Source organism: Coloeus monedula (genome assembly GCF_965178545.1).
Source record: "Coloeus monedula genome assembly, chromosome: 3".
NCBI lineage: Eukaryota > Metazoa > Chordata > Aves > Passeriformes > Corvidae > Coloeus > Coloeus monedula.
Genome location: NC_138783.1, coordinates 101,633,424 through 101,652,569, shown reverse-complemented (window position 1 = coordinate 101,652,569; position 19,146 = coordinate 101,633,424). Strand labels below are relative to the sequence as shown.

The 19,146-nt window shown below is 41.4% G+C and overlaps 2 protein-coding genes across 11 annotated transcripts; one reads left to right on the top strand and one right to left on the bottom strand.

Moving 5' to 3' along the window:
• The first annotated feature begins 24 nt into the window (after nucleotides 1-24).
• Nucleotides 25-16,108, top strand: TRAPPC2 (trafficking protein particle complex subunit 2). 6 transcript variants are annotated; one of them, XR_014226285.1, is made up of 7 exons: nucleotides 25-73; nucleotides 939-1,048; nucleotides 2,675-2,823; nucleotides 3,587-3,668; nucleotides 4,526-4,641; nucleotides 13,702-13,836; nucleotides 14,814-16,108. XR_014226285.1 is itself a non-coding variant. In XM_082278351.1 (6 exons), exons 2-5 carry the CDS (start codon nucleotides 956-958, stop codon nucleotides 4,622-4,624), a joined length of 423 nt encoding a protein of 140 aa, XP_082134477.1. In that variant the 5' UTR covers nucleotides 25-73; nucleotides 939-955; the 3' UTR covers nucleotides 4,625-4,641; nucleotides 13,702-14,538. The 6 variants fall into 6 exon arrangements, 5 of the variants coding, with proteins under 5 accessions (XP_082134477.1, XP_082134478.1, XP_082134474.1 ...); XM_082278351.1 differs by lacking the exon at nucleotides 14,814-16,108 and having other exon boundaries at nucleotides 13,702-14,538; XM_082278352.1 differs by lacking the exons at nucleotides 13,702-13,836; nucleotides 14,814-16,108 and adding an exon at nucleotides 4,775-5,794.
• Nucleotides 8,053-18,123, bottom strand: RAB9A (RAB9A, member RAS oncogene family). 5 transcript variants are annotated; one of them, XM_082278343.1, is made up of 5 exons: nucleotides 17,857-18,119; nucleotides 14,547-14,634; nucleotides 13,679-13,825; nucleotides 12,976-13,008; nucleotides 8,053-10,526 (listed from the first exon to the last, which is right to left on the bottom strand). In XM_082278343.1, exon 5 carries the CDS (start codon nucleotides 10,490-10,492, stop codon nucleotides 9,887-9,889), a length of 606 nt encoding a protein of 201 aa, XP_082134469.1. In that variant the 5' UTR covers nucleotides 10,493-10,526; nucleotides 12,976-13,008; nucleotides 13,679-13,825; nucleotides 14,547-14,634; nucleotides 17,857-18,119; the 3' UTR covers nucleotides 8,053-9,886. The 5 variants fall into 5 exon arrangements, 4 of the variants coding, with proteins under 4 accessions (XP_082134469.1, XP_082134470.1, XP_082134471.1 ...); XM_082278344.1 differs by lacking the exon at nucleotides 13,679-13,825; XM_082278342.1 differs by lacking the exons at nucleotides 12,976-13,008; nucleotides 13,679-13,825 and having other exon boundaries at nucleotides 8,054-10,526; nucleotides 17,857-18,118.
• Between the last annotated feature and the right edge of the window lie 1,023 nt (nucleotides 18,124-19,146).

The following is a 19,146-nucleotide window of genomic DNA, read 5'->3' as shown; positions in this document are numbered from 1 at the left end:
CGGCGGCGCCGGATGGGGCGGGCGCGGTGCTTCCGGGGGCCGCGGGCAGGCGGCGGACGGGGCGCGGTGCAGGGTAGGCGGCGGCCCCGCGCGGGACCCTACGGGCTGGGCTCCTTCTCCTTCCCTGCCTCCCCCTCCCCCTTGTGCCGAGGGCCCGCCCGGGGACGGCGGCCCCGCGGAGTCCGGCCCTTCCCCCGGGGACGCCGGCGGGCGGCGGGATGGTTCGGCCTTTCCGGTTATCTGTGGAGTGTCCGGGAATGGAGCCGTGGGATTGTCCCTCGGCCGCCGTGTGCGAGGGAGGAGGCGCCCGCCGCCTGCCGCCCTCCCCTTTGTGCTCCTGTGAGCAGGGCCCGGGGAGAGACAGGCGAGGAGGTTCCATGGAGGCGGGTGCGATACGGCCTGGGATCGCTGCGTCCGGGTGACTGGCGGCTCCCACGGGGTAAATCATCGGTGAGCAGGGCAGGAATTGGTTTAGGTACCTAGGTTCACTTCCAGGTCCACTTCCCAAGGATATTCTCCGGCTCCCCCAGAATCACAGAATCGGTCAGCTTGGGAGGGACCACAGGCATCTAGATGGCCCAGCCTGCCCAAGCAGGGTCATCCTGGAACACAGGACACAGGATTGTGTCCACACGGTTCTGGAATAACTCCAGCTTCTCTGGGCAGTCTGTTCCAGTGCTCGGTCACACGCACAGCAGAGGTCTTCCTCGTATCCAGGTGGAACTTCCTGGACATCAGTTTCTGCCCGTTGCCTCTTACCCTGGTGGCTGGCACCACCAAGAGCTCGGCTCCATCCTCTTGATGTGCATACCTTAATGCTCATCTTTCTTTAGCCTCTGGTAAATATGAATGGGAGCACGTTGACTGATTTTTAGGAGCTCTTCTACATGGATTAAGAGTTTGTATATAGACTCATGAGCATGTCTTTTTCTTATAAGGAGCACTGTTTTGAAGAATGTCTGGAAGTTTCTACTTCGTGATAGTTGGTCATCATGATAATCCCATATTTGAAATGGAATTTCTGCCTCCGGGAAAAGTAGAGTCGAAGGTGTGTTTTTTCCCCCTGTGAGACTCCTGTGATTCTTTTGTAATTTTACAGTGTATTAGAAGCATGACCAGCATGTTGTTAAAAGTACTATCTACCGTTTTCAAGGTTTTTTAAACAGAATTTTTTTCATAGGGAGTAGAACTCTGGATTTCCGAAGTCTCTTAAAAAGTCTTTGCCAGATTCTACTAGTTCTTCACAAAACACAGCTTCCTTAAACATTCCCTGCTGTATGTTATAGAATATGTATCTCAGTTTTGCTTTGGTAATTTCTCTTAGTGTGTAGAGGTTTTATTTATAATAGCTGTTCATTGTTTAATGCCACTTACTTTTAAGACATTCATATACAATAATAAGGTAAAGTAAGGAACATAAAATTGAAAGCTCTATTCATTCCTTTATTTTTTATGCTATAAAATACCTAATTTTTTAATCATCTTCATTAGTCATACTCGCTTTTAAGTAGGAAAGTTTAAAATGTGAGAAATGTAAGACTACTCAATAAATAGTGTTAAGAGTGGAAAAAGAATAAATCTATCCGTAAGTGGTATTACATCAGAGAAAAAGCAGACTTCAAAATAAAAGTATGTGGATCTGTGAGTGTATCCAAAAATGGAAGTATATGCTGTCACTGACTGGAACTGCATGGCATCATCAGTATTTTGAACTAATGTCCCATAAAAGATCATAAATAAGGCTACTCAGACTAGACTTTTTGTGAGGATGTGTAAAAGCTGGTTTGAGGGAGAAATTGGGAGGTGAGAGTAGCAGTAACAGCATCCTGTTGTTATGGAAAATAGTGCAAGACTATTCATTTTCCAGTCTAATAAAAGCTTCCAGTGTGGTTTTGTCCTGTATCTCTTCTTGGCAGATGTCCTCTGGTGCTCTAGATTGTCTACAAAGTATATGGGCCAAACACTGTGATCACTCTCATGTTTATTATAGGACGAGATGTAATTTACATCTGCAGGCATGTATTTAATAATAGTTGCATGATGTTTTTCTGCACTAGGTTTTAGAAAAAAGAAGACCCCAAACCAAATAAAACAATCCTGTTTCTAGGTAAACAACATGAGAAAACCAGAATCTTTAGGTGATTTTATCAGCATACCTGTCGTCTGTATCTCTGCTTTCTCCATCTGTCCCCCACCTTTTACAAAATGTAACCTATGGGTCAATTTCTGCCAAATTTGGCAGAAATGTTATAGTCCAAAAAATGCTACATTGTTGTGAATATCACAAAAACAGATGTCTGCAAAGAAGAGAGAAAGACATATGAGAGCCTCTGCTGTGGAATAAGTTAGCGGTGGGAGTTTGCCCATCAGTAAACAAAAGAATTCATGCTTGAGTTCATTCCTGAGATATAAATACAGGCTTTGCTGATTCTGTTGCTCTCAAGACTGGTTTTGTCGTGATCTTTTTATTATGACCTCTTTTCTCCCTTGAAACCAAATACCATGACAACATATACTAGTTTCATTTACAGGATGGCACATGTGACAGAAAAGCAGGCTATATGTAACATTATGTAACTTGAACACTGGTTCCATAGCAACTTGAACAAATTATTGTTTATATTTCATTTCTTTCACTGAATTACTAATCTGCTGTCTTCTGGAAATGCATTAGGATGATCATCGCCATCTCAACCAGTTCATTGCCCATGCTGCTCTTGACCTGGTAGATGAGAACATGTGGCTTTCTAACAACATGTATTTGAAGACTGTGGACAAGTTTAATGAATGGTTTGTTTCTGCTTTCGTCACAGCTGGACATATCCTTCCCTATTATCTCTTCTCGTATTTTTGTAAGAAAAGCCTTTTGCTAGAAAGAGGTAAGTTAGATAGAATGAGTTTGGCACAGATTTCTCTGGCTATTCACTATTATTGTCAGTCATGAGCTTCACGAAGAACTATGCTGGAAGGCACTGCAGCTGTTTAAAACTGGGAACAATTGGAAAGGTGGAGTTTTACCTTTGTAGGAGTTAAAATAGCATAATGAAATGAGGAGCTCACATGGAGTAAAGAGGTATGAGAGGCTCTGAGCAAGCTTTTATGATTCTCTGTTCCCACCCCTTCGACCGTGCTAGAGAAGTGGCAGTGAACATGCCTGGTGTCAGTGACTCCAACAGTGAACATGCAGTGCCAGGGCTTGATACTGTGTGCAGGTAGTCCTAGAACTGTTTGTTGTGAACCATTTGTTACACACAGCAAGTAACATTGAATGTCATTTGAACTTCAGGGGTATATGGCAGAGGTGCAGAGAGCATCATCCACATTCAGAATGACATCATTTTAAAAAGAGGAACCTTGGGTAGAGAGGTGATTATTTTCAGATAGGGGGATGTTAAAATAGAAAGGTAATGCTTTCCAAATTTCATTGCTTCAATTACTTCTTTAAATGCTTCCTCCTGTGAGTAACTGCTATTTCATGTGCAGCTAAACATTTTAGCTATATGCCAAATTAGGTGTAAATGCTTATCTCAGGATATGTTACGTGTCTTTTTTTAAAAGCTCTATTCTCCTTAATTACTGTACATATGAGATTTTTAATGCTTCATGATGTAAGGCAAGAAGATGGAATTAAGAACTTCTTTACTGATGTATATGAGTTGTATATAAAGGTAAGAACTCATTTTTTATGGTCTTGCTGCAGTACTTTTAAGCGTGTTCTGCTGTACATGCTCAGGCATGGCTGTATTAGCATATTTTCTCTTGGGACCCTGTATAAGCACCCATGCAGGCCACATCAGCCAGAGCTGGTAACATGTGACACAAAGGCTGTATTTTCCATTAAACAAAATAGATTTTTCAAAATTGTTATAAACTGTGATTTTAGAATTCTTCACTTTAGTCCAGTGATTTTTTCTAGAATAGATCAGAATGGTTTGGGTAGGAAGGGACCTTAAAGACCATCTAGTTCCAACTCCCCTGCCGTGGGCAGAGACACCTTCCACTAGACCAGATTGCTCAAAGCCCCATCCAGCCTGGCCTTGAAAAACTCCAGGGGTGAGGCATCAACAGCTTCTCTGGGCAACAGAGAAGTTGTGGGGCAACTTCTTGTGATGCATTTTGTGATAGTTTTATGTCATTAATGATGATAATGAAAGGACTGTTCTACAGAGCCTGGTAGCTTTGCTCTCAGAACACATAGCCCTTGTTCTCAAATCCTGGTGGTACTTCCACTAGATGGGGTCATGGCAAACAGTCATGGGAAGCATCACCATCTCAGCCTCCTGTGGGCACTCAGACGATCCTAATTTCCACTGGTGTGATGGATTTGTTCTGAGGAGCTGGTGCTAGGGGATGGCTCTGCACATGTATGGGGAGAATGCAAGGGCCTGGAAAGCAGGGACTGTTTAGGAGTTCTGTGCTCTTAGTGGCACTAAATAGGCTGAAAGCTAGTAGTCGATGTTACCTGAAGTGGTATTTTCCAGGGCTGGGCATTGTGCTTACTGATGTGTTTTTCTTCTTTCCCCAGTTTGCAATGAACCCATTTTATGAACTCAATACTCCTATTCGATCCACTGCCTTTGAAAGGAAAGTCCAGTTCCTTGGGAAGAAACACCTTTTAAGCTGAATAAATTAATTTCCTGAGTGAGTGCTTTTCCCCTACTTTCCTGATTGTTTGAACTGTACTTCTTCTGGTTAGTCCCCTGCATGTTTGATATTCATCTTCTGAAGACTGACTAATTGGATGCTGAAGCAGCTTTCTCTTTTGCTGATATAGATCAGAACAGCCAAGCTTCTCTGGTTAAAATGTGTATCTCAAGAAGTTTCCTTTCATGTGGTATGAAAACAAAGTTTTAAACTGTCAGAAGCTGCAGAAGTACAAAAGAAGAAACTGAGACATTATGTGTTAATGCATATGCAAAGTGTAAGCCTCTGATACAGGGTGAGAGGAAATCAGACCTAAATGGAAAAGATGTTGCCAGACAGCTGGTTTAATATGAGCAAAAGGGACTTCTTGACTGTTTGGCCTAAGTGCTTAATTTTATTATAAACTTTCCTACTTGTATTCTTTCACTAGAGTACTCACTCTGCAGACTAACCAGACTAACATTACACTTTGTGGTAGTAAATCAGGCCTCTATTTATTAACATGTAATTGTATGTATATAAAGTGCTCAATAAAAAATTGATAGATCAGAAAAGCTCTGTCTCCAGTATTTCAAGAAATTCTGAGAAAAACCCTTTAAGTTTAAAAGCCTGTAATTTCAAATTTTCTGTATGTTTAGTGCAATACATATTTAGCTGCTGTGTTGCATCAATGAATGAAGTAGACCAGAACAACCAGATCTGCCCTGACATTAATTGTAATTCACACACGAAAAGCCCCAAACTAAATTTACATCTTTAAACCCATGGTTTTTTCCCGTTATTTCTGCAACTGCTGAAATTTTCTTCTTGTAAATGAATTTAGGATATTTGAACCATGCAACTCTATTTGTTGAGGTTTCAGAAAGGCATTTTTTGGCCTGTCTGGCTCCTATTCCATTGTAATATGTTTTTTTTTTACCTAATACTTTGTTTGGCTTTACAGTCTTTTAAGCATTCTGTTCCTTTTTGCAGGAAATCTGTATAAGCTATCTTCTTGTACTTTTTTTTAAAAGTCTGAAAAGTAATTTCCAAAGGAAGTGGTATGCTGTGCTAAGAAGTACATTTTGCATAGTCTGTATAATTAAGGGGACCACGTGTGTATGTGCTATAAGTGTACAGTCAGCCATTATTTCTGCACTTACTGCTAAACTGTCGCTGTAAAATATTCCATGAGAAAAAAGAACATGATATAGAGGTTGCAATATTTACCTTAAATAAAACATGGAATGATGTATGGATGCCTGTTGAGTATACTTGAAGTGATTTAGAAGAAAACTAGATAACCACAATAACTCTTAATCTGGTGGTGTGGCCAGTGAAGATGGGAATACTTGTCTTTGCAATGTTACTGCATACAAACTGCATTGTACAGCACTTTGATAATGTCATGTGATTTCATGTAAATCACCTTTTTTTCTTCTGTGTACAGAACGGAAACACACTTGAGGTAAAGTGTTCTTGATTATAGGATAAGGAGCCACTGAGCTGCAGTTATTTTCTGCCTCCTCCCCTGTAGCATGATGGTTGGAAAAATACTAACAGTTACAACTCACTGAGGAAATACTTAAATTAAATAATCATATACATAGCAGGAAGAAAAGGCTTGGCAAATATGAAGGATTAATGCTAACAGTTTCCATCACTTTTAGAAGCTGCATTTTTTATAATTGTATTTGTTGCTGCAGTAGAACATTAAGTAAAATAAAAGCATTTTCTCTCTTGCCTGATTTCTGAAGGCAGTTAGCCAAATGTTGCCTGTTCTTATGCCCCCCTTACCTCTTTCCCTCTTTCTTCTGAATATAGGAATTGTAGATGGGAAATGCAGTCTCAGGTCCACCTAGGCTTTATGAAAACAGACTGTTACTGGCCACAGGAATGGAAGAATTATGTCCTAGCTCATCATCTTTGTCATTAGAGAGTCTGTGGGTCAGGAGTATTGTCTTGTGATAGAACTATGAAGGGCCTTGGGGAGATAGCTCCAAGTTCTCTGTACATGGACAAACACTTGTTTATGCTTTAGTTTGTGATTCTACTCAGTCAGCTGGAAGACCACTAGCTGAAGTGATGGGTGAAATTTATCTTGTGATCAACTAAACTCACAAATTCACTCCAGGTCTAAAAGCTGCAGTTCTAGCATGCTTCACTGAACAGTTTCTCTGTGAAGAGACACCTCTTTTGCAAGGATTATGTTCCCACCCTCTCAGGGGCTTAGGAGTAAGACTTCAAAGCAAAGTCTATTGCAGTACGAGAAAACAGAGATAATCTGCATTACGCAATAAAGACAATAAAAATTTTATGAGTTAAAGGGACTAGAATTACCCTAAGTCGTTCAAAAATCAAGCATAAGGAGATGAGAACATTAGCACAAGCTAACATGAATCGACCTTAATAAATTTGGGCTGGAAATGCAACTCAGACTCCATGTTCTACAAGGTTCTATTACTGTTTAGGTAAGCTGTCAGGTGACTTGAAGTAAGATCCATTTGAGGTACGGAGCAGCTGTTGAAGCAGCTTATGTAAGCACTGATACAGTTTGCTGTGACATGAGCTGTCATAGTTTCTTCTGCCCCTTCCCATTGTGCTCTTTGTTCTAACAAGCATAGCTTTCAGCAGTCTAACCAATCTGCCGCAACAGTAGTTTCTTCTCCTCATTTCAAAGGACACCTGGACTTTGCATAAATGTTACACAGTATGCTCTGTCAATCTGCAGAGCTCCAAATACTGCTAACACGACCCCCTAATATTTGAGGTCTGTTAGCTCTTGAAACAAATCAGTGAACTGAAACATAAGCCACAAGTGCCTACCTTACATCCATATGGAATGATGCAAAGCTTTTACAAAGTACAGAAATTAATGTTTGTTATTAAGCATTATGATTTTATACCTGTCACCTACACCTGCATGTCAGAAGCTTTTTGATTCTGTAGGCACTCAGTAGTTGCTCTCTGAGAGCACTTCCTGACCTAAACATAAATCCTATACTGTCTTATTTACTACATGTCTATGCCCCTTTCTTTACTAGCTACTTTTGTGATTAGTGTACGGTTGTGGTGTATCAGCTCCCAGGGCATGAGTAATGCACTTCTATGGAATTATGTTTTAACTTTATTAAACCTACTTCTCAGATGGAGGCTTGGTAATCATGATGTTACATGGAAAGGGGACAGATGGGAAAACACAGATGGATACCTGGGCACAAGAAAGACCACAGTGGTTATCATCCTTCGTTTTTCCCTTTTAGCAATCTTATTTGAATGGTCTATAGTACTCTAGTCACAGTATCTTCAGCTCCTGTTTTGTTTCAACCTTAATCTCTGCTAAAATGAATGTTAAAGGAAGCTTTAAGTACTAAGGTAGTAGTTTTACAACAATTTCATGTCACTAGCTTGGTAGCCCCTAACACAAGCCATCTCAATTTCTGAAGCTTTTTGCTCTCTCATTAGCTAAGATTTTCTTCACAGATCTTTTCATTCATTGACTAGAAATTAAACATAACAGAAGTAGTTCAACCTATATTTAACTGCTCAAGGACTGAAGTTTAAAACACAGTTCAGTTGGTGTAGATGCAGGACTGCAAGAATGAATCAAACTTAGGAATGCACAAAAGGTAAAAAGATGGCACTTTTAAGCAGGAGTAGCAGATCTGCCAGGTAAAGTTGTCCAGGACAGGTTCAAGCAAGAATACAATACATTCAGAAAAGCGTACTAAGAGCAACAAGAAGGGTTTGTTTTTGCAAGCTTTACTTCCAAATAATTACACCTGGTACAGATTGATTAGATAAAATACTTGCTGGTAATGTACTCTCAAGAAAGGCTTTTCTATTGAACAAAAAAGTTGCTGTACAGAAAGCAGTTGTTTAATGAATAACATGGCCTGTCCTGCAGCCTCAGACTTCCTTTCTCAGACCACATGTCCTTTCTCAGACCACATGTGCCTGTTAGCACATGGATTACAGATGGATGCAATAGTGCACTAGCAATTTTGCAATTGCAAGGACAGTGGTTACTCTGAGAGCCAATACTGAACAATTTCTCTCATACAAGTATTCTACCACTTAAACTGCACCTGAAACCTCAAATACACCTGTAGTTTTGTCTGCATGAGTGCAAAAAAGACTGTCCATTAAATACAGTTTGTTCCTGTTCATCATTATGAAATGAATTCAGTAATATAAAAGACATTATCTTAAATGTACAAGTCCATATCCTAAAATAGCAATTTAAATAAGGATCAAATTCAGCTCAAACACTATCTATAGTTATATACCTGTATTAGGGCTGAAAGCTGTCAAAATCTACTGTAAGTCAAGAGCTTCCTGAGTTCTCTACGTATTGCCAATCCTTAATATCACAGTGCAGATATTACTGGTAAACACATTCACAGCTCGGGTTAACAGGAACAAGAAGTTTGGAACTTCTAAGGCTGTAGACTAGGAGTTTTCCTACAAAACTGTTGTAATGTGGATCCTTTCAAGTGCTATTAAAGCTGACTGAATAAAGCATTTCTTTTTCAAAAAGCGGTTATACTTCAGTTACTCAGATTTTTCACCTTATTGATCAGAAACATGCTAGAATGGACTTAAGGCAAAGACATACATTAATTTTAAAAATTATCAGTATTTTGCATTAAACCGCTGGAAAAATTAGTGCAGCATTAGAATAGTAGATGGGAAAAAATGGACATTAAATATGTAGGAAATTTATTTCCTACTTATAAACCTACACAAATTACAGCAACATTAGGCAATTAGAAGACCTGGAGGTAAATATTAACTTATAATAACCACATTAGAGATGAAGTACCACTCACAGCAAAAGGAATGTAGTGAGACTGAAGTTTAATATCTAGCATTGTTAAGAAACTGACATCTAATGAAACAAAAGTGGAATGCCGATTTCATAAAAATATACACATATAAAAGTATCTTTGTGCCTGAATTCCAGAACAGCTTCTCCAAAGTAGTGCTTCTAGAACTTTCAAGTTTTAATTATATTCAAAGTATTTATCATTTGAATAAACTTGGCAAATTACATTCTTATTTTTTTACTTGACATCTTCCTAAACAGAAAGCATCACTAATTCAATAACGGGTCACCCATGAATGGACATTTTTCTTTTTCTCCCCATGAAAGCAGCAGAATATTAAGATTTTAGTATTAGAGTGAAACCCATTTGTTATTTTATCTACTACACCTTCCCCATTTTTTTATAGAGCGTAATTTGGCAAAAAGAAATTTAAGTCAACAACAAGATGAACTGGGTTTTGGTTTCCGATGAAGGTTTACTGTATCTGTTTGAATAAAGTGATCTGATCTATCTTCAGAGGCTAGAACTCTTCTAACAGCTTCTTCAAAGGCTGCTGCAACATTAGTAGCATCTTTTGCACTGGTTTCAAAATAGGGATGGTTGCCATTATTCCTGCACCAGTCTTGGGCTTCTTCTGTAGATACTTGCCTTTCATCAATATCAACTTTGTTACCCAGTATCACAAATGGAAAACTTTCAGGCTCCTTGACATCTGCATAATAAATGAATTCTTTCTTCCAGTTGCTTAAGTTTTGGAAGCTTTGAGAGTCATCCACACTGAAAGTTAGCAGGCAACAGTCAGAACCTCTATAGAAAGGAGTCCGCAAGCTCCTAAACCGTTCCTGACCTGCTGTGTCCCATATCTGCATTGTAACAAAATGTCCATCAACTTCCAACTCTTTATTTAAGAATTCCACACCTATTGTATGAAACAGCTGTGCATCAAACTTGTTGGTGACATATCTGTTCATGAGGGAACTCTTCCCAACTCCACCATCTCCTAGCAGTATTACTTTAAGGAGCGATGATTTTGTTGCCATTGCTACGGGAAAAGATCTTCCTGGTTTCCTAGACCTGTGAAGATTAAGGAAATCATTAAAAAGGAAAATAGTTGTGAGCAGCAAATTTTGCACACATAAATATCTAGAATGTATTTTCAAGTCCACCAACATCAAGTTTCATGCACAAAACCAGGACTCCACTAAACAGGTGAACTGTAGATACACTCCAGTAAGAATACCCGCTCAAAAATACCACATTTAAGAGGTGTCTCTTCACAGACTGCAGTCTGCATCTAAGCAGTATGCTGTATAAATTACTGGTCTGTCACTTAAAACCCTTTAAAACCCCCAAACCCTTCAAACCACCCCCACTTTGTGCTTGAAGGGGTATCACATTACATTCAGAAAGCAAATTATTCATTTACGTTCACTGAGAAAAGGTTTATGGAAAAAAGTGGAGAGAATTTTATAGAGCATGTGCCTTGAACTAGTCACTTCAGTGCTGTATTTTATTACCAAAGTTATTTTTTAAACCAATGCACTAGCAACACAGTTATCTATAGAACAAATGCAAATGCTGTAATTTTATTTAGACAAGCATTCAACAGTTTATAGTTTCCTCCTTTCAGAACAGCATTGATGAATGGAATACTATTAACTACCACAAAAGCAAATCAGCAGTTGCTACTTCAATGATACTCAAAATGCCAGATACCTAGGCCAAGCCTACAGTGACAGTTCAGTTAGGAGGTGTCAACTTCCCATACTAAAACTGTCAAAAAGTCTGGAAGTGCTAGTGAATAGTCTGGCTGCCAGCATGGGGATGGCAAATTAGTGACACCAAAGAAGGCTTTTTAACTGTCAGACTTAAAAAGAAATTTTAAAAAAACCCAACCCTTTAGCACTAAAGTGGTTTGTTCATTAGTGCTTTGTACCCAACCTTTGCCCTCACAACTGTAGTGTCATCTAATACTGTAAAATGGTGTTTTAATTGCTTGGGGGTAAAGTTTAATTTTAACAAACGTAGTTTGTTACAAACAAAAAACGGTTTGTTTAACAAACTGAAGTTTCTGTATGAGGAGAACTGTTCCTAAACCTGCCTGATAGTAAAAGAGTTCAAAGGCTTCACCCCAACAGGCTTCTCTGAAAATAGCATCTATTTAAAATGGAAATGGGTCATAAGTTGCCCAGTCCGTCTCTTTCTTTGAAGGAAGGAATGCGGTCTTGCTAGTTGTAATTAGCATTACTGGCATATACATCACCCACAGTGTGCCGGTAGAATTAGTACCTGATACAAGCTGGTGTGAGAGTCATATGACTCTGTGCTGCCTTACAATCAACGCCTACAGCAGGAGTGAGAAATTTCAGGAATTTTTTTTATCAGTGACTTTCCATCTTTGAATATTTATTTGCTAGACATAATCTACAGTAAGACAGGAGTAGTTTGAAGCCTCAACACAAAAAAAACTTCAAAACACAAGGAACTGACTACATCCATTAAAAACTTGTTCAGAGCAAGTAATTTGATTAATTTATACTGTGTAATTAACAACATTTATGAAGCCTTAATTCTCGACAGGTTTGTATGATGACGTTAAAGCTGCTTAGAAGCGACGAGCAGATTGTTCATTTACCCTTCAGAGAGCTACAGGGTAACAGCTATGGCTCAGGTTATGAACACATACATTTTAATGCATGTGAAAAGCCTTAGAGTCATTGGACTACTTGCGTAAGAGTTACAGGTTTATGCTTAACTCCTGAAAATAGTCCAGCATATTCATTTATGCCTCCTGTTTCTACACCATTAGATAGGAGCTGCTTCTTAATAAATAATGCTTTCGTGGGAACAGAGGGTACTGAATGTTCTCCTGTTCTTCCACTCCAGTGTAGGGAACAAGTTACAATTTATTTTTCCAGTCCTGCAGAAATCAGAAGTTCCCTAAAAGACACAGTGTGAATAAATAACTGGCTTAAGTAGTTCTGACTGGTACTATGCACTGGTTTCTTCAGCTTCTGCATTTTTATCAATGGCAGTTATCATGAAATTGTCCACAAAGCCACATTTTAAACAAAATACATGTAAGGAAAGTGTTAACAGTAGCTAGTACATCATGCATCTAGAACCTGCAAAGTTAATTTGCACAATTTCAACTATGTGGGCCACTCCAGTAAGGTCTAAGACTGATGATCATAAAATTAGTTTTACTAGGCAGACAATTACAGACCAACCACAAACCATTAAAAGTAGACCAAATTGGTCCTTTAACACAAAAGCTACAGAGTCTTCTGTGATGTTGCAGGCAAAGTTGCTTTTCAGGACATTAAGTTTCCACAGCAGAAGCTGTCATGCTAGGCTAGAATTAAGTTTTTTCCAACAAATAAAACAACAATAAAATACTTACAACACTACAAGAATTAATATTATTACTCCTATTACATAATTTATCTGTATAATGTGCTTTTGACAGTATTTTTGGAAGGGATGGTTTACATACATTATGATGTTTCTGAAGATTTTTTACCTTAATTGTTCAGTTTAAATCATCATTCATCATCTGAAAACAAAACAAAAGCTTAATTTCTAATGTGCATCTGATTGTTTTACCCAACATCGGGAATTGCAACACAGTATAGAATTACAGGTAATTATTTGTTCCAGTTATTTCTTAGTGAGCTACACAACTACTTAATGTAAAAGTATTCTCAACCTAATAGACAAAGAGTTTGCAACAAGAGTAATTTTCCCTCATGTTCTTCAATCATTTCAATATTCAAAGAGAGTCAGAGCAAATAAATAAAAAGCAGCCCCACTCTGCTTCATTTTGATAACCATTTCTGAATTGCTTCCACTAACTTAGAAGGATTACAGTGCTTAAATCACTGACTTCGGTATTCCTGTTAAAAGCGGGGAACATTTTCTACTAATGTAATTTCTAGCATGACCATATACCATAATACAAAAAAGTAAATTAATTGTTGCCTTTCAGGATGTCCCTTTTAAACACTGAAATGAATCGCAAGTCAAATATTTCCATTATCAGTCCAAAAATTTGCTGTCACAATGAAAGACAGAAGGCTAAGCAACCTCAGAAAAATCAGTTTGCATTACAAAATCCAGTTCATTGGACCTATTTACAGTTTCATTTTTACCACTCTGATACCAGCCACTGCAGCACACCATTAAAAACCCAAACAAAAAAACACACATAGCAACTGAAATCTCACCTCCGCTCCCCTTTTTTCAATAGGGCACCAAAACCTGGATCTATTGCAATACCACCACTGAACTGCCTCAGCATTTTTGAGGAAACAGGTGTAAGGGACACTTCTAATTTCCAGACAGTTGCTTCTCCACTTGTGTTTACTTTCTGACTTGGAAACAGGTGAGAAAATTTGTTTCAGTTATCACTGTCATTCAATGCTCACTGATGAGCCACCTCCTATATGAAACCAAGACTAAACCTAAAGGTTTTCTTGAGGCTATGTGCTACACTGTCCTTTAACTGAAGCTGTTAAAGGTAAGACAGACTCAAGTTTGTTCCAACTAGTCATGTTTGCTTACAACCTCATGTGCTATCAGCCAAGACTTACTGAAAAAAGGGGACGTCTTTGATTTAAGAAAACACACTCAAGTTATGGACAAGCAGAATTAGCAGTTCTACAACTAGCATAACACTGACCATGTTTCATAACTTCCTATCCTCAAATTTACACATATACAGCACATCCATTTCAGTTTTGAAGCTTATTAACAATTTTATTTGCTAAGCCACCGTATTTTGTTAAACCACTGGTATCAGATTAAAAGTTTAAAAAGGCACACCACTGCAAGTATTTTGACTGAAAAAAACACTTGCCTTTCAATAGAAATGTAAACTCCCTCCCTCATTAGTAGTGGTTTTTTTTCACACAAACAAAGCATTTGACAATAATTGCCAGGCAAGCATAGAAAACATAGTTTGTTAGTTACAGTGGCCCATCAAAGAATGACATTAATTGCTTCTCTGTGAAATGTCTGAGAAGAAGTCCCAAGAACTACCAGAGTTGCAGCAGAAAGAGCAGAATCCAAAACTACATAATTTTTAACACTTACTGTTTGTGGAGTTTTTACATTTCTCAGCCCTCAATCACTACAGTGGTTAAACTTGTTGTCTATAGCAGATCTGCAAGTTTCCAAAAATCTGAAAAGAAAGGACAGAAGCATATTTTCTCACTTTTCTCCCCTTAGCCAATCCTTGTTCTTATATTTAGGAGGTAGTGGTTTACACCCTGGTCAATTAAGTGGCACAAGAATGTTTTTTTTAGTGCATAAGAAGCCACAAGCCTTTTGACTTTGAAATACTTTTTTCTCAATTCAAAGGAAAACATCCAGATATGAAGTCAAGATGCTACAGGTTTTGTACTTTCGGATATGTTACAAGCAGTGACATTAGTCAGCCTCCAAACTGACCCTCCCCTCCACGGGGCATTGACATAAGAACTGTGGATCAGGAACACCCCTTTACTGACAGCCACTTATCAGCTGCCTGGAAGCCCTTCAATCATACAGCTCGACCTACCAAAGTCCTAATCTCCTTGCAAGTCTTCCTTCCTGTATCTGTGATTTCACCACTGTACTACGAAGATAACCTGTCAGCAGATTATTGAACATCTATCCAGAAGAAAACACAGACTAAAATTGCCTCTAGTTGTAAGCAGCCTAGATATGCTTGACCTAACACCAGAATATCACTAAAATTTACTTGTAACTTCTCATATGAGCCCAACCCAAAATGAACTGTCATTCAGCTGTTAGCACTCATTTGGATACCAAAAAAGTTGTATTTGGCAATTTATTTGTAAGGTTGTTTTTAACTCCTATGAAGCTCAGGATTCTAGTTCAAACAGTTGCTTGGCATGACTCAGGACTATGAAAGAACCAGTGGCCAAGGGAAGGAATCCTGAAGTTCACATAACCCTTGGATCATGGAATCATTCCAGTACCTACTGCCAGAATCACTTCATTTATTCTAACTTCTAGCTAGACACAAAGTCAATCAGAAAATGTCAGGAGAAATACCTACATTAGTATCTCTGCCAGTTTAATCTTGCAGAAGCCTAACCTTCACTTTCAGCCTCATTCCACAAGTTCAAGTAGAATGAGCAAACTTATTTATTCGGATTTCATCAGAATTTATGTTTCTCAGCAGTTCACAGTTAAGCATCTTCCAACTTAAATATTCTGTTACTTTTAGCCAACTTCAAAACACCCTTCGGTGCTGCTGCTCCTGGTCCAAGATTGCTAACAATGCCTGAGCTATTTGACATTCTCCTTGCAACCTACTTCTCTGTTACTGCCTCCACTCTCTCAATAACCTATCCAGCAATTATTTCTGCTCAAATGTGCTCATCTTTCTCCCTTGCATTAGTTTCCCCTTTCCTTCAGGGAATCTTAGTAATAGCAGCCTCTGTTGGTACAAGGCTACCTTGTACATTCATATTCTTCCCAGTATAACTGTGACGAAAGCCCCATCCCTAAGGCATTAAGTGGGTTACACTGTACCAGGCCAACACACTGCCTGCTCTGCAGAGATTGAAAACGAAAACAAAACACACAAGAGAATGAACACTATTAAAAAAAAAAAACCAAAAAAAAAACAACCTAACAAACCCTAAGGACTTCTTACAAGCCTTTTTGCCCGGAAGTTTTTATTCATTGTGAAACATTTATGTAAAATTCCAATCCTAAGGAGCTGGAAGATCCGTTTCCCAGGATTTACTACGAAATTGACACAAAATAGAACAAAGCTTGAAGTCTAAATATCTTATTTGACCCTCTGCAATTCTTTTTTTTCCACATATTTTCAATTTAAGGAAACTGATGGTGTTTGAGCACTCAAAAGCTAAGCACTGCTAGATCTTTTTTCTTTTTTTTAAATACACACTGTCGCTTTTTAACTTTATGTATTGAGACAGTAAAGGCATACAACCTGAATGAAGACAGAGAAAAGTAACAGTTAATTATAAATTTGATGTTGGTATGAAACACAGATATAGCTGTACCATCCTTAGGTTAGATTTCTCTGAAAATAAAAGTACTAAAAAAAAACGTTTCGTATTTATTTTGGGTATGTCTGCTCTCCCTCCAGTCTGCCATTACAGCTTGTCACCTTCTAAGCTACTAAAAAGTCATGGAAAAACACTTTTAAAAAACCAAAAAAACCTAGTCACACACAGCCACCCCTGCTCTAAAAAAAGCGAGCACTGACATCTTCAGTGTTGCACAACACTTTAAAAGTAAAGACAAATAAAACCCACATGCTTATTTAGTATAGCTGTAAATTATTGTGGACAAGAAGGAAAACAACACGTAAGATGGAAGGCTGCATGACAGCTATCTGCAAACAAGCATTTTAATTCCTGAACAAAACTTAGCCAAGAAGGTCCCTACTTGACTGTTCCACCCAAGCTAATAAAACTTAAATGCTCTCTGTGTATCTAGTTATATATAACCTTACTATAAAGGCCACTAATGGAAGCTTTTAAAACTAGTTTTCTTGCCCTCTTCTGTTATCCACTCAATTGCTTTATACAAGTTATATGTAACACGGAATTACTTACACCGAGAGCAGCCCAGTAACCACCCAGACGTAAGCGATTCCCAGTCCTGGCCCATCCCCATCCCTCCCTACCCAGCCATCACCACACCTGAGCCCGCAGAGCCACCTGCCGCCACTGGGAACTCCCCCGGCCCTGCAGAGGGGCTGAGCCGAGTCACTGCTGCAAAAATGAAGAAGTGAAACCTAAGGGCGCCCTGAGCAGGCGGCCCCTCTCCAGCACCGAACCCATCAGGTTGGAAAAGACCTCTGAGATCACCGAGACCAACCTATGGCCAAACACCACCCTGCCGACCAGCCCACGGCACTGAGTGCCACGTCCAGCCCTTCCTTAGACACCTCCAAGGGACGGTGACTCCACCACCTCCCTGGGCAGCCCGCTCCGAGCACACAGCAACGAGAAAAAGGAGATAAAAGGAGTTTTAATATTTCTTATTTTCCCAATGTGAAACGTGTTGAGGACACAAGTACTAACCCGAGTTTCACCCTGACAGACCAGCGATCTCTCTCAGTGGCGAGGAAGCGCTGCGGGGTCGGCGACCGGCCATGCACCGGCTAGAGCCGCTTCCCAAAGGAGCCACCGCCTGCCCCGGAGTCACGGGATCCCGGATCACGCCACATTCCCCGCCACCCGCACCGGCTCTGGCGAGCACCCGGGGCGCTCTCGCACCGCGGGCCCGGCCGGGGCTGCCCTCCCGCTCCCTGGAAGTTGCGCCAGGGAACACCGGGGAGCCCGCCTGGGATCTCGGACAGCGGCGGGGGACCGAGCGGAGAACACGGACACAAGGGAAAGGAAAATAACGCAACCTGACTCGGCTCCAGACCGCAGGAAGGGGACTGCCGCCGCTCCCGGGCGCGCTGAAGAGGCCGATCCCTGCCCGCGGGAAGGGGGTATGGCCGCTCCTGCCGCCGGTCCGGGTCCCGGGCTGCGCCACCGCCGCCAGGCGCTGCGGAAGGAACAAACATGGCGGACAGGCAGGGGGCGCGGCCGGCGCACCACGTGATCCCGGCACCGCCCACCGCCCAGAGGCCACGCCCCGGGATGGGAGTTGGCTCAGCCCCGAGCTGCGGGAACAGTGGGGAATAGCGGGAACAGGGGGCAACAGCGGGGAATACCGGGCAACAGCGGGAACAGGGGGCAACAGCGGGGAACAGCGGGAACAGGGGGCAACAGCGGGGAACAGCGGGAACAGCGGGAACAGGGGGCAACAGCGGGAACAGGGGGCAACAGCGGGGAACAGCGGGCAACAGCGGGAACAGGGGGCAACAGCGGGAACAGGGGGCAACAGCGGGGAACAGCGGGAACAGCGGGCAACAGCGGGAACAGCGGGGAACAGGGGGCAACAGCGGGAACAGGGGGCAACAGCGGGGAACAGGGGGCAACAGCGGGCAACAGCGGGGAACAGGGGGCAACAGCGGGGAACAGCGGGCAACAGCGGGGAACAGGGGGCAACAGCGGGCAACAGCGGGGAACAGCGGGAACAGGGGGCAACAGCGGGAACAGGGGGCAACAGCGGGGAACAGCGGGCAACAGCGGGAACAGGGGGCAACAGCGGGGAACAGCGGGCAACAGGGGGCAACAGCGGGGAACAGCGGGGAACAGCGGGAACAGGGGGCAACAGCGGCAACAGCGGCAACAGCGGCAACAGCGGGAACAGGGGGCAACAGCGGGGAACAGCGGGGAACAGCGGCAACAGGGGGCAACAGCGGGGAACAGCGGGCAACAGCGGGGAACAGCGGGAACAGGGGGCAACAGCGGCAACAGCGGCAACAGCGGCAACAGCGGCAACAGCGGGAATGGGAACCACGGGAACGGGGGAACAGCGGGAATGGGAACAACGGGAACGGCTGTGCCCCCAGCCAGGACAGGGCACAGAAAGCCCCAGTGAGAGCCATACCTTTCATCGATCACTATCGTGCGCTGTCTAAGAGCGTTCACTGGAAAAGATAACACTTTTACTTGCTCTAGAATGCCCTGCATTATTACGCCTGAAAATGCCTTTATCAAGTATTTGCCGGTCAGTTATTTATCAAAGGCAGTAGTCTCATTGTGCTCCACTCTAAGGGCCCAGGTATGCAAACTCACACTTGTAAGGC

Bases quoted from the DNA above. Each gene is read 5' to 3' on its own strand.
- RAB9A (XM_082278343.1), bottom strand. From the start codon at position 10,492: ATGGCAACAAAATCATCGCTCCTTAAAGTAATACTGCTAGGAGATGGT.
- TRAPPC2 (XM_082278351.1), top strand. From the start codon at position 956: ATGTCTGGAAGTTTCTACTTCGTGATAGTTGGTCATCATGATAATCCC. The intron at 1,049-2,674 runs GTGTGTTTTTTC...GAAATGCATTAG, and splicing joins CGGGAAAAGTAGAGTCGAAG to GATGATCATCGCCATCTCAA. The intron at 3,669-4,525 runs GTAAGAACTCAT...TTCTTTCCCCAG, and splicing joins TATATGAGTTGTATATAAAG to TTTGCAATGAACCCATTTTA.